Source organism: Podarcis raffonei, chromosome 1 (assembly GCF_027172205.1).
Source record: "Podarcis raffonei isolate rPodRaf1 chromosome 1, rPodRaf1.pri, whole genome shotgun sequence".
Classification (NCBI taxonomy): domain Eukaryota; kingdom Metazoa; phylum Chordata; class Lepidosauria; order Squamata; family Lacertidae; genus Podarcis; species Podarcis raffonei.
In genome coordinates this window covers 138,575,877-138,591,299 of record NC_070602.1, presented here as the reverse complement: position 1 = coordinate 138,591,299, position 15,423 = coordinate 138,575,877, and the positions used below count along the sequence as shown (strand labels likewise).

The 15,423-nt window shown below is 40.2% G+C and overlaps 1 protein-coding gene across 44 annotated transcripts in view; it reads left to right on the top strand.

Moving 5' to 3' along the window:
* Positions 1-15,423, top strand: part of MAP2 (microtubule associated protein 2) — a 221,573-nt gene that overhangs the window by 138,835 nt on the left and 67,315 nt on the right. For 34 of the 44 annotated variants that reach the window (XM_053365105.1, XM_053365085.1, XM_053365096.1 and 31 more), the window contains one exon: positions 14,061-14,174. The exons of 9 other annotated variants lie outside the window; for them this stretch is intronic. In XM_053365105.1, the coding sequence (XP_053221080.1) occupies positions 14,061-14,174 (114 nt within the window). The remainder of the gene's footprint in view (positions 1-14,060; positions 14,175-15,423) is intronic. One more of the 44 variants, XM_053365133.1, reaches the window with a different exon arrangement.

The window sequence follows — 15,423 nt, the reverse complement described above, 5'->3', positions numbered from 1 at the left end:
CTTTGACTTACTTTCAAGAAGCATTGTCTTAAAAGTACCTGCCTTCTGGACAAAATAGAGTCAAAGTTATATTTCCTCCTTCTTTATTTAGACCCAGACTTTTCCTCCAGATTCAAAAGTAAGAGCTGTTTGACAGTAAAATGGACTCCCTCAGAACATTGTGAGTTCTCTTTCATTGGAGGTTTTTAAGCAGAGGTTGGCTGGCTATCTGTCATGGATGCTTTAGTTGAGATTCCTGCATCGCAGGGAGTTGGACTAGATGACCCTCAGCATCCCTTCTAACTCTAGAATTCTGTGATTCTATGATTTTCCTATGGACAAGTTATCAATATTAAGCCTCCCTTCACTGTCCACATTAAACAAACATTGAAAGGTTAAATCCACATTTTTGCATCTGGGATATCTTCATTGGGTGTAATATCTGTAGGAAAATGGGTGGTTTAATAAAATAATTTTCTACTCTAGATTATTGCACTTATGCTTAAGAGCAATTGGAAAGAAATTAAATCATTGTTTCTTTTCCATCTGATTACCCAGACTCTTGAAGAGCCATATTTTAATGGTGTATTTGCTTTATAATTAAACAGAAAGAAACTGCAAATAATTTTTGGTTGATTTACATACACTCTGCATATAAAATTTCATAGGTCAAAACAATGTTAGCATTCCTTTTCCTATTCCAGAAATTGTATGTGGTCAGTTAGTTAATTTGTTTTCTGCTGTGTAATCAGTTTCAGAGACAGAGTAGAAAGCATGCATGATGTATCAGAACTTTGCCAGGATATTTTGGAAAACCAGGAGAATTGCTTTCATTTGGGGGTGAAAAGAAACTGATACATTTATTTGCAAAATAAATTAAGAATCAGTAGATCTATGTTAGTTCTGTCTTTCTGTGGATAGAGAGAGAAGAAAAGCCTCCATAATCACCACTGGGTCAGCTGCAGCAAACTGTTCTTTGGCTCCTGGTTTCTCCTTTCCCATAATAGTCTCTTCAGTAGCCCTTATGGCCACTATAAAATCTATCATAGATCTTAACCTCTGTCTAAGCATTTAGAAAATTTTATAAATCAAATAATAATAGCAACAACAACAATATATATTTCCATACTATTATTTTGCTATATATTATGTTTGTGACCAACCAAGAGAACTGTGTTATTGGAAAACCTATATAAATGACATTTATTTATTTATTTAATCATATCTGTTAGTTGCTTTTTGCCTAAAAAGTCAAACTCAAAGCAACTTACAAAAACAAACATTAAAAACCAGGAGAGAAACAGAAAATTAACAAGCAGATAAATTACATACATGCATACAATAAAATATAAGTAAGCTTTACATAGGATTAATCCATGTCCATGTAAAATCCACTGGGTACTTTTTAACAGTACTTTTTAACCATCGTGCTGTCCAAAGTGCTGAATAACAAACCATCAGTCACTGTCACCTGTTGCCAAAACATACTAAATGGGACCTGCTGTTTATTTCCTTCCTCCCAGTATATGTATATTGGCAGTGCTGCTGGTGCACATACAAAAGCATAATTTGTAGGTTAAACCCAGTTGTAGGTCCCAGTCCACACTGGGGGGGGGGGCACCTAGTAGGCTTTAAGCTATCACCAGTTCTGTGCAACTTAAAGTCAGAAGCCAGTAAGTAATCTTGCATGCAATTGTGGTGCCAGCTTTGTATTTGTAGAAAATATAGCTGCCTTTTAAATTGATGGAACTCTCTCTCTGTCTCTGTCTCTCTGTCTCTGTGTGTGTGCGTGCACGCATATATGCTGACTTTGAGAGAAGGATGAATTGCTGCTCTTCAGAATTTCATCTTTAGCAGGTTTTGAATGGTTAGCAGCAAACTATTTTTGTCTGGCCAAAGACCCCCCTATTCTTATCTCTACTGCATTTTTATAAATTATTAGGCAGCATATTCATGGTCATGTACAAGAGGAAGATGTCTAACTAAACATACTACCTCGCTAGTGGATTGAGAATTAATGCTTGGAGCAGATTAGCTGTGCAGCTGGTGCTGCATTGCAGGGCTAGTGGCTTTAGCAGTGTCTGTCTGGCAGTGAGAGCCTGAAGGGAAAAGGGGCACCATGCTGCTGCATCTTCATGTCACTCTCTTCTTAACAGAATGTGTCAGAATTATGCTGCATAGACAGAAAACGATTGTCAGTTATCCAACCAAAGGAATAATAGTAGCCCATGTTTACTGTGTGCTGTTCACTTTCCATTCTGTGCCTCTTTGTGGGATAATTTTTCAACATCCTTCATGTAGCTCATAAATACTTTAGCTCTAGATATGCTCCTTTTGATTATTTTTATTCTCCAGTTTTGAAATCAGTGAAATTCAGGCTTCTTTTGGCGGAGGTGACTGTTTCTTGTGCAGAATAGATAATTATTTAACTATGCTAGGGTTGTTCCTCTCTTCTGGCTCCCATATAGCTATATGTTTGCTCAATCTCTTACTTTACTTGTGACTAAATGAAGAGTTGTGTTTTCTCCATTTTCTTTTTTTCTTTCTTTTTTGTTATCACAGTGGTAGAAAACTAAACAACTAATTTATTTTCTCAAAGTAAACCAACAATGATAGGATTGGAGATACATAGATATAGATATAGATATAGATATAGATGTAGATATAATAATAATAATAATAATAATAATAATAATAATAATAATAATTTATTATTTATACCCCGCCCATGTGGCTGGGCTTCCCCAGCCACTCTGGGCGGCTTCCAAAAAAAAATTTAAAATATTATAATACATCAAACATTAAAAGCTTCCCTAAACAGGGCTGCCTTCAGATGTCTTCTAAAAGCCTGGTAGTTGTTGTTCTCTTTGACATATGGTAGGAGGGCGTTCCACAGGGAAGGTGCCACTACCGAGAAGGCCCTCTGCCTGGTTCCCTGTAACTTGGCTTCTCGCAGTGAGGGAACCGCCAGAAGGTTCTGGTGCTGGACCTCAGTGTCGGGGTAGAACGATGGGGGTGGAGACGCTCCTTCAGATATACTGGACTATAGATATAGAGTGTGTAATAAAAAGCTTTGCAATTGTTGCAGTCCATTTTAATCAATATAATAATTTTGATCTGCCTTTCTAATTGCTTCTCCACTACAGGATGGTATATTTGAAGCTGGGTTAAATAAATTTCCCTGGAGTAGGGGAATGGAAGCTTTTGACTGCCTCCTTTGCTAGTAGCTTCTGGTTCTCCTTTTAGTGACACATACATTATCAAGCAGAAGATTCTGGTGGACAATTTCTTGTTTCCAGGATGATTCTGGAACAGCTTTTGTGTTAGAAGGTTTGAGAAATGAACCATGGAAACGAGTCAGGGCAAGGAGCAAGGTCATCAGAAACCTTCTTCTCCCTCTTTACTTTTTGCTACTGAAGCTGCTCTATCTCAGAGAGATGGGTTGTGGGAGGGCAATTACTTTGCTGTTTTCTGTTGGAAAACAGAAAGTGAGGGTTGTGGCTGCTCTTACTAATGTTAATATAGTTATTTAAATGTATTAGTTGCTTATGTATATGAAATCATACAAAATATTAATTACAAAATGGATTAAGATCTCATTCTTAAAAAGTAACAGATATGATACTCCTGTGCCAGCTAACTCTGATCCCCAATTTCTGGTCTTACTGTTCCTGAAAGATGCTCAGAAATATACTGTAATTTTTATTTACTGAATTTCCCAGTTGAAAATCACCATCCTCTACTGGAGATCCAAAATAGCTAACAGAAACAAATTATATTATTTATATTGCATTTGGAGTGTAGCAAAGGCAACATATGGAAGACACATACAAACCTGGACAGCTCAGTTGATTACAGCATGGTGCTGATAATGGCAAGTTTGCAGGTTCAATCCCTGTATGGGGCATTGCAGGGATCCTCAGGGTCTCTTCCAACTGTGAAACTCAGTTCTATGAAACTCAAACTTTTAGTGGACTTGGGGAACAGCAGAGAGGAAATTGGTTATGATGGTGTTGCTGGTGCAAGTGTTGACCTATAAAGCCTTACACGGCTCAGGACCTCAATATCTTAAGAACTGCCTCTCCCCATACAAACTGACCCAGACCCTGTGCTTGGCATCTATGCCCCCCCTTGAGAGGTTTGGAGGGTGACAACATGAGAACTGGCCTTTTCTGTGGTGGCTTCCAGTCTGTGGAATGCTCTTCCCAGAGAGGCTTGCCTGGTGCCATCATTATGTGTCTTTAGGTGCCAGAGAAAAAACCATCGTCCTTACTCATCCTTACTCAGGCCTTCGGCCATGAAATAATCTATGGCCTGTTACATGTGTGTGGCAGGGACTGTTATTATGGTTATTTTATTATGCTGTTTAGTATTATGCTCTGTATTATGTTTTCATTATTATTATTATGCTCTGTAAATTATGTTCTTAATATTGCACATTGCCCTGGGTTCCTTGGATAAAGGGCTGTGTGTGTGTAAAAGTACCGGTAATTCATTTTTGGACATTTTTTGCCTTCTTGCAATATCTGTTCACTTATACAGTATCGAACTAAGTCATACCCAGTGGCTCTACTCTAAGTCTGCAACCACCCATAGCATTTAAGGTTAGGAATTGTCTTTTGCATTTACTTGTGCCGTCACTATGACAGGCCAATCCATTAAGACTGATACAAAATCTCATGGCTAAGTTGTATAAAATGATGTCTATGTGCTGTGACTGGTATCTCTTCACACCCATACATACACATAGCTTTCTGCTGATCTAGAAAATCTTAGACCAGTGATTAAAATCTTAATCATCGTGGACAAATCTCCTCCTGTCTCTTCAGTATCCCAGATTGTATGTGTATGTTTGTTTCAGAGCATTTACCTCTTGTTCTTCTGTCCTGCAGATTTCTAAAAATGTTTTTCTTCATCTTACAACTGCATTTTCTGTTCTCATTTTCCCAGTGTTATTGATGTCCATCCATTTCTATACTAGTCTACATTTTCACTCTTTTACAGATCTAATCTCTGCTTTCCTCTCTCTCTCTCTCTCTCTCTCTCTCTCTCCCTCCCTCCCTCATTAATTCATTCTATCTCTGCTATATCCCTACTATATCCCTACTATAGTAATCCTCTTTCCTTTCTTCTTTAAGTTTCAGCTTTCTAACTCATAGTTTGTCACGCATGCAGCCTGCCCTCACTCAGCTTTCTTTGGTTGTGATCACAATTCCCCATTGTCTATTGGTTGCATAGGTTGTTTTCTACTTACTATTAAGCTCTATTCGGTATGTTGTTAGGGATATATGTGGATATTTCTGTGATTTGCATTATTGCCTCTCTGAGTTAGCATGATTGTTGTGGATATGTAAACACCCTGCCCAAAAGTAGACACATCTAGATAAGTCCATTTTTTTGAAACAGAAACTGCAGATAGCTTAATGTTGATTGATTTTCCTATGCATATACAGTATTTACTGCTTAGCTACACACAGCATTACTTTGTCTTCTGGTGGGGGAATAATAAGTGGAAGAGGAGAGACTTTTGGCTATATGCATCTGCTGATAAATAGGAATTACTGTGAGTTGGACTAATTGTATATACGTATGTCTACTCAGAAGTGTAAAGAGTTGCCATTGGATTCAATTGGAAATCAATGGGACAAATTATTCATTACTTAATTCCAGTTATTTCAATAGGAACTAAGTACAACTTAATCTGGATCCAACCCACTATGAATCCAACCAATGTGGTTTGCCGGGGATAGCTTTGAAGAGGACTAGATAGTAGGGACATAAGAAATTAGTTAGATATTGTGGAGAGGGTCAAGAAAGGCTTGCTATATAAGGGTGCAACATACATGATTTAAATCTGTAAAGCTGTGTCAATCTGTAACCACTGAAAAAAGAAGACGATATCTGTAGTGTTTGAGGCTTCACATCTTGCTTGTATGATTCTGGCATTATCTCTCAGCTTCACTATCAGCAAAACTGGGATGGAGGCACACTCTTTGGAAGCAATCTACAAATGAAAAGTGCTGTCCAGTACCATGAGGCCAATGTTCACACAACCTTCACATAGCAATCAATCTTGTTTGAAGCTTTAAAAGACAGGGTTTGCAAATTAACAACAGTTAAAGCAGTGGGATCAAGAGAGAAAAGAGATAAAGGGGCTTGAGAGATTTCCCCCTCTAATTCACTGACACAACCTTGACCTAGGAGAGAGCAATCGACAGTGACTTCCCTTGAAAGTAGAGATGGAAAAATCTGTCAATTTTAGTTTCTCTCCATTTCTCATTTTCCCAATCTTAAATTTGGTTCACAAAAAAAGCATCAGCAATTTAGTGCAGATTTATTTTCATAAACACATTTTTATACAGTGGTACCTCAGGTTACATATGCTTCACTCCACTAACCCAGAAATAGTGCTTCAGGTTAAGAACTTTGCTTCAGGATAAGAACAGAAATCAGACTCTGGCAGCGTGGCAGCAGCAGGAGGCCCCATTAGCTAAAGTAGTGCTTCAGGCTAAGAACAGTTTCAGGTTAAGAACAGACCTCCAGAGCGAATTAAGTACTTAACCTGAGGTACCACTGTATGCAGCTTTAACTAACGCTATACATTTGTTGCAAGCATTTCCCCCTAATATAATGCATTTTGTTTCTTGTTGTTTTGGTTTATGTGTTCTTAATCACATTTCCCCCTAATATATATGCAATTTTGTACATATTGTTAGGATGGAGAATTTCAAAGGGTAACTGAATTTTGGTTTGTGAATTGGTTTGAGAAGTATGAATTAGGTCATTAAAATACAACTAAGATCAAATCCCCTTCCCCATCCCTACTTCAAGAAAAACCCTTTTGTGGTTCTTAGACAGCCCATTTTTATGGATAAGCTTCAAGAAGCAAGAAGTTGGAGGGAGTAATTATTTTCATTTCTCTGTTTTGATTGTCTTTGATTGCAAATTATTTGGAAAAGGGACCATATGGTACTACTTCACACTGTTGGTACCATCTAAATGTATTTTATTTATTATTACAATTACTGGTATATCCTGCCCTCCTCCAAGGAGCTCAATACATTGTTCTCCACCTCCTTATTTTATCCACACAACAACTCTTTAAGGGAGTTAGAGAGAGGCAGTGACTGGCCAAAGGCACCCAGTGACAGCTTTTCAAACAGTGTATTTGAGAACCTGAGAAGTTGGTTAGTGGGAACCTATCAAGGGTTCTTCAACCATGACATCCTATAAGGCCCAGCAAGATTTTCTGAAATACTTTGCTTCAGCCCACTATGATCCGAATCTAAATCTGTTCCATGCAAAAAAATTATATGGTGTGGGATTGCTTCGTTTAATGAAGATGCTTCGAGTTGTTTATATGTAAAAAGGTAAAGGTACCCCTGCCCGTACGGGCCAGTCTTGCCAGACTCTAGGGTTGTGCGCTCATCTCACTCTATAGGCCGGGAGCCAGCGCTGTCCGCAGACACTTCCGGGTCACGTGGCCAGCGTGACAAGCTGCATCTGGCGAGCCAGCGCAGCACCCGGAACGCCGTTTACCTTCCCGCTGGTAAGCGGTCCCTATTTATCTACTTGCACCCGGAGGTGCTTTCGAACTGCTAGGTTGGCAGGCGCTGGGACCGAACGACGGGAGCGCACCCCGCTGCGGGGATTCGAACCGCCGACCATGCGATCGGCAAGTCCTAGGTGCTGAGGTTTTACCCACAGCGCCACCCACGTCCCTGTTTATATGTAGCAAGTAATAAATTTTCTTTATTGTATGAGGAATATATTTAGCATATGCACTTAACTAAGAGCTGAAAATTACTCATTTCTTTTATTGTCTAAGAGTCTACCTTTGCCAGCTATTAATGCTGGTTGCCCAGGAAACTGCTCTGCACCCTGCTGTGAAGTTTGACAAAGAGCATTCTGAAATTGTTTTTATTTCCTGATATCACAACCGTGAATATAACTAATTTTCATTATCACCACTGCCTACAGGTTTAGTCTAAAATGTGGGTAAAAAGAAGGAGGGGGAGGAAGAGAAGGTGGTAGTGGAGGAAGAAGGTAGTGTTTCTCTCTTCGAATCTTTCCAGTATTTGACTATTGTCCTGAAATGTGCATATTATTCAATCTCATATTAAATCTGTTTCCAGCTGGAGATGGTATGGACCGATTTACCATCTGACTGTTGTTTTCCTTTTTTTCTATGTGTAGAGAATAAGGGCCATAGTAGATGACATGTTTTTGTCCTGTTCCCAAATAAAGTGGGGGAATCTACTATTTTAGGCAAAAAAGAACTATGGAGGGGAAGGGAGCAAAACCAGCCCTCTCCCCTGCCTTACCTTATAGCACCAGTTGTCCATTATTATTATTATTATTATTATTATTATTATTATTATTATTACTTCTGCATCACACTGTTGACTCATGATCTACGAAGACCCCTATATCCTTTTCACATGTACTACTCGCAAGCCAGATGTCCCTGACCTTATATTTGTGCAGCTGGTTCTTCCTGCCTAAGACCCGTCCCGTTAGCTAGGGATCATGGGAGTTGTAGTCCCAAAACATCTGGAGGGCCGAGTTTGCCTATGCCTGGTATAAATTTACATTTGCCCCTACTGAAATTCATTTTGTTAGTTTGGGCCCAGTTCTCCAATCTGTTAAGGTATCTTGAATCCCAGTTCTGTTTTCTATGGCATTAGCTACCCCTCCCAGTTTGCTGTCATCTTCAGATCAGATTGTTGGTGTTGTTTAGTCCTTTAGTCATGTCCGACTCTTCGTGACCCCATGGACCAGAGCACGCCAGGCACTTCTGTCTTCCACTGTCTCCCGCAGTTTGGTCAGACTCATGTTTGTAGCTTCGAGAACACTGTCCAACCATCTCGTCCTCTGCCGTCCCCTTCTCCTTGTGCCCTCAATCTTTCCCAACATCAGGGTCTTTCCAGGGAGTGTTCTCTTCTCATGAGGTGGCCAAAGTATTGGAGCCTCAGCTTCACGATCTGTCCTTCCAGTGAGCACTCAGGGCTAATTTCCTTAAGAATGGATGCGTTTGATCTTCTTGCAGTCCATGGGACTCTCAAGAGTCTTCTCCAGCACCATAATTCAAAAGCATCAATTCTTCGGCGATCAGCCTTCTTTATGGTCCAGCTCTCACTTCCATACATTACTACTGGGAAAACCATGGCTTTAACTATACGGACCTTTGTTGTCAAGGTGACGTCTCTACTTCTCAAGATGCTATCTAGGCCTGTCATTGCCCTTCTCCCAAGAAGCAGGCGTCTTTTAATTTCGTGGCTGCTGTCACCATCTGCAGTGATCATGGAGCCCAAGAAAGTAAAATCTCTCACTGCCTCCATTTCTTCCCCTTCTATTTGCCAGGAGGTGATGGGACCAGTGGCCATGATCTTCGTTTTTTTGATGTTGAGCTTCAGACCATATTTTGCGCTCTCCTCTTTCACCCTCATTAAAAGGTTCTTTAATTCCTCCTCACTTTCTGCCATCAAGGTTGTGTCATCTGCATAGCTGAGGTTGTTGATATTTCTTCCGGCAATCTTAATTCCAGCTTGGGATTCATCCAGCCCAGCCTATCGCATGATGTATTCTGCATATAAATTAAATAAGCAGGGAGATAAAATACAGCCTTGTCGTACTCCTTTCCCAATTTTGAACCAATCAGTTGTTCCATATCCAGTTCTAACTGTAGCTTCTTGTCCCACATAGAGATTTCTCAGGAGACAGATGAGGTGATCAGGCACTCCCATTTCTTTAGGAACTTGCCATAGTTTGCTGTGGTCGACACAGTCACAGGCTAATAGTTCTCTCATATTTTTCATCACTGCCTGATCGAAGTTCATATTTAGCAAATTTACAAAGTAAGATTTTGATTCAATATCCTGTCAGCTTGTGATTTGTATCAAGTAGGAGTGCATGGGGGGCTGACAAAGTGAAAGCCCAGTAGAATTTGGTTTCCCCCCTTTGTTTTCATAAAGCTCAAGAAATATGAAAGGCCTCATCCTTGAGAATGATGCAAAAAGCAGAATGTGCACTGAATAAGCCTGGAGGGGCATCCAAGAACTTTATTTATGCCTAATTCAGCATTTGTTGCTCTCATTCCAGAAATAAAAGTGAAACAGCCAAAGCAAATCAATGCATAACCAATACACATTTTGAGAGCTTTACATTGAAGTTGGCTGGATTCCCTTTTCTTTCTTTTGCCTTAAATATCATTTGAATCCCTTGAACTTTAACTGAACCATAAGGTAACTGTGAAGTTTAATAGCTACCTTCCAAAGATTTGACTTACCCACTGGATTTGCTATTTATAGGGTCCATTAGTACCAAATGTCTGGGTTGTTTTTATAGTAGTCATTAATAGTAGAAATACTGTTTCTGCTGCATTGACTGCTCCTCCTGTGTCACCAAAAATATCCATCAAAATAGTGCTATGAACTGAACCTTACTTCATAGCATCCCTGGAGGTGATTTTGTTTGTTAGTTTGTTTGTTATGCCTTACATTGAAGCTTCCATTAGTCAGCAAAGCAGCCTCTCTTTGAGCGCTGCCCCCCATACATACTTTAACTTTTAGCCATTGTGACCGGGTCAAAGAAAGTCTATGGTACTTAACAGTTGTTGCATGGTTGCAAGAGCAAGACTAAGATCTTGATAGTACAACAAGGCATGGTCTGGATGATTGATGGCTAGTGGCCATGACTGAAGTAAACACAGCTTCAGGAATAAAATGGGATCAGTAGTCAGGGTGTCCCTGTTGGAATGTTGATACAAAAAACTGTTGGAAACAAGAAGCCAAGGACTGTAGCTAAAGAATTTGTTTGTGATGCCAAGCTCTCATTTGGCAGCACCCTCAGAAGCATTTCTAGCTGTCTGCAGTAGATCCAGATTTAAACCCACAGATCTGGAACATCACATCTCCTCACTATTGCCCACTGACAGCGGCCACAAAAAGTTGGAGAAAATTCAGATAAAATTTTCAGTTGTCCTTCTTTTAGAGGGAGAAAATGGGGGGGGGGGTGCCCAGCCTGTAACAGCCATGAGGAGTGTATCTGAATGGGTGATGGAAGGATAAGGAGTGGGTTTCTGCTATGAAACAGTTCAGGTGTGTTCAATATTTGATCCAACTGGTTGGAGTTTTTTTTACAAAGGTTGAATTGAACTTTCAAACCACGAAGGTTCACCCAGAATTTGCAAGTATCTATAGATGAAAGGTATTCCACAGAAAAAGGACCACTGCAGAGAAGGCCCTTACTCGAGTTATTGCAGATTAATTTCTGCATGGCTAGAAGTGTCACCTCCTCAGGGAATGAGTTGGATTGTAAAGAGGGAGGCTCTCTCCCAGGCAGCCTGCCCCTAAGCTGTTCAGGGTCATAAAGGTTAACAGGAAGACCTTAAACTCAGCTTGATAGTGAATAGAGCCCCAAAGGCACATGTTTTGAAACAGTTATATTCTGCACACGTGGTAGTTTATAATAAATATTAAATTGCAAAACTGAAAAATAAAATCTAATATATAACAGGTTGGTTTTTTTTAAAAAAGGATGAGGAATACAAGTGGTCATATTGTATTTATTTAGAGAATTTATACACTGCCCTTCAGCCTAAGCTCCCACCAGACATCTCTGACAGATGAGTCATTCTGCTAGATATTGTCCCTTTTTCACCCACTCAGTATTTTTGCAAACATATTCGTGAATTATTAACAGCAGTTTGGAACTACTATAGAGTGACTTGGCAGCTGTACAGATCTCTGCTTGGCAGATTCTGGGCACACTGTTGATCTGACACTTTTGTCTCTGCTGACTGAAGTCAATAAAATTCTGTTGCTATCAACTGTCCCCCTACAAATAATTCAATACAATACTAAATTATTGCCAGTTGTGAGATAAAACAATAGTACATGTTAAATGCCAGGAACTAAGGTAAATATACACTTCCTACTGCCAATCCAGCAGCTAAGACAAGTGATAATGCCATTTTTATATTCTGTTCCACAACATGTACTTCGATCTTAATCAGCTATTTTAATATGATGATACTGATGGTGACCACCATAGCATTAAGCATATCAGTGACATCTATTTTTATTGGCTTTGATCCAACCTCAGCATGTGGAAGCAGAAATTTTGCTCACAGACAGGGATGTCACTGATAATGTCAGCAGTTGTAGCCTTCCCACCCCAATGTTGCCTCACATTTTGGGGAGGGGGGTTGTGTGGAGCAGCTGGGTGGGTAAGTGGGTATTTAGTGAGACAGACATAGGTAAAGGTAAAGGAACCCCTGACCATTAGGTCCAGTCGTGGCCGACTCTGGGGTTGCGGTGCTCATCTTGCTTTATTGGCTGAGGGAACCGGCGTACAGCTTCCGGGTCATGTGGCCAGCATGACTAAGCCACTTCTGGTGGCCCAGAGCAGCACACGGAAACGCCGTTTACCTTCCCGCTGGAGTGGTACCTATTTATCTACTTGCACTTTGACGTGCTTTTGAACTGCTAGGTTGGCAGGAGCAGGGACCGAGCAATGGGAGCTCACCCCGTTGCGGGGATTCGAACCGCCAACCTTCTGATCAGCAAGTCCTAGGCTCTGTGGTTTAACCCACAGCACCACCCACGTCCCGAGACAGACATACTCTTGTGCAAAAGCACTTTCTCAGGTGTTTCCATTTGTCCAAGCAGAATGTGGCTCTAAACTTTATTGCAGACCCTCCCATTGCTCATAAAAACATGATGTGATTTTATAGCACTGTGTGGGTCAATTTGACATCTTTTATTGAACTTTTTGTATATTGGGAATGTATTTTGAAAGCAAAGTTTTGGCATATTTCTCCTTCGATACCATTTTCTAAGTGGCAGAAAACAGCAGCAAAGGAGAAAACAGAGGGGATGGTTTAAACAGTGTAAAACATGTTCAGGTGTCTCTAGAGATGTTAGTTTTAGTAGAATTACTGAGGACCATGGTTGATTTTAAGATATGCAGTAGGGGAGGCTTATAAGGAATGAAATCCTAACTCAATGACTCTAGTCATTGAGAAGATAAAGGAAGTGTATTCCTGTAGCTTACCTCTCCACCTGCCTTGGTCTTGTGGGCTGCTTAGGACAACTTGCTCAGGAGAAGGGGACTGCAAATGAGAAATAGGTCTTATCTACTTGCTAGGTGGTAATCCAGAAAACCAGCCCCAACTATGACCCAGCAATTGGAAATGGTTTCAGGCTTCTTGTCCTTCCTGCAGACCTCAGGTCAGGTGCAGCTGAACGGGCAGCAGCATGGGAAGTGGGAGGATGGAATGAGACGGTTGAAAGCGAGGCTAGGAACTGGATGTTACTGTAAGGCTTGGTTGCTGATGAATTTAGGCTTCTTCACACACTGATGAGAAAAATGGCACTGCCTTTATACCTGATGTTCATCAAGTGTGTGGGGATTCAAATATAGAGATGGTGTTGCTTGGTCAATGGACTAGCTTTCAATGGTCCTGCCACCTCAATCTTTGAACATTTTAAACAATCAGGAACAAACTGCCTGGCCAACTTGTGTGTGTATGTGCTTTTTGGGTCTTTAGCTAGGAAAGCATGTAGGAAAAGTGTTTTCCCTCCCTGATATTTCCTCCTCCACACTAATTGCTTTAGCTGATGAGGTGGTTTTCACACTGAACTTTGCCCCCACATATAGGGCTGTCAATCCTGGAACTCAGATATTCTGGTTTCTTCTTGGGTCTTGGGGGCAAAGGCCTCTGGAATGAGGATGGCACCATGTAGTTTTTGGTGGATTTTGGGGTGGAGTCCTTTGTAAAAAGCCATCTATCCATCTAATGGGCAACTGGAGGACAAGATTGCCAATTGCAACGCCTTTTTTTAAAAAAGCAATCTACTGAAAAATATTTTAGAAGAAAGCAGGGATCCTAAACCTGTTGTAGATCAAAACACATTGAACGTAATAGGGTGACTGTAGAGACTGTAATTTCAGAAGTACCATCTTAGTCTGTAATCACTGTTCATGCAGGGTGCCTTTTAAGCACATATATATTTCCCTATATCACTTACATTAATGTGCTTTTGTTTGTCTTGTTGTTAATCTTACTACTGTCCCAGAAGAAGTATCCGCAAGGATAGTCCAAGTAGTAACAGCTGAAGCTGTGGCAGTCCTGAAAGGTGAACAGGAACAAGAAGCCCAGCACAAAGATCAGCCTGCACCATTACCTTTAGGTAAAGCAAGCAATCTCAGCTGTATTTTGTGTTACAAATGTCAAGCTTTTGCACTGCAGCTGTGGCCTAGATTTTTTCTTATTTACTTGTTCATTTATTTTAAGAATTTAAGAGCTAAGATGCTGACATATTCACATTATTCAAGAGCAGGCCTTCTATCCACATGATCACTTGCTGCAATTCTGCTTATTGCTTGAAAGTCACAAGCTTTGCCAATTCCAGGCGCTTCCACACTAGGCTTTTAGTTTGGAAACTGCAGTGCCTCATGCACTTACTTTCTTTAAGGCATCCACATGATGTTGGTGTCCAAGCATTCTCATCCTATATTTTCTTTGTGGCTCTTCCATCTTTTCTCAGATTGCAGAAAGTCCATTTTTTGCAGAATAGAAGAGTAGCACACTTTCTACAGGTGTAGAAGTCTTCAGTATTTGTCTTCTGTCTTTTAAAAAGGATGAGTTGTTCCCCATTGAGGAAGTCAACACACTTTGTTTATAACATTTGTGCTGGGTGCCATTTTATTACCCCATTTTTGTTTTTTTTAATCAATCTTTTAAATATTGCTAAAGCACTTTCCCACCTATATATATGTATATTTGAAAAAATGGAAAAGCAATAGCATATCATATAGCATTATTGTAGTATAGTGTTATAGTACTCGGCTACGAGTGATCGCCAGAGAAAGAAGTGCTAGAGCACCATAATAAATTACCAACAGAATGGATTAAAGATTATAGTAGTTTTGTTAAGGTTTAAGAGATAGAAGACAGGGTGCAGCACAGGGAAGGAAACAAACATTATGGAAAAGAGGGTGGGAAGGTAAACAGCATTTCCGTGTGCTCTGGCTTCCGTTACAGTGTCCCGTTGCGCCTGAAGTGGTTTAGTCATGCCGGCCACATGACCCGGAAAAGCTGTCTATGGACAAAGGCAGGCTCCCTCAGCCTCAAAGCGAGATGAGCGCTGCACCCCATAGTCTCCTTTGACTGGACTTAACCATCCAGGGCTCCTTTACTCTTTTACCTTGATAGATAGATAGATAAATAGATAGATTGATAGAGATAGATAGATGATAGGTAGATGATAGATAGATAGATAGATAGATAGATAGATAGATGATTGATAGATAGATAGATAGATGATAGATAGATAGATTAGATAGATGATAGATAGATAGATAGATAGATAGATAGATAGATAGATAGTAGATGGTAGATGATAGATAGATAGATAGATAGATGATAGATAGATAGAT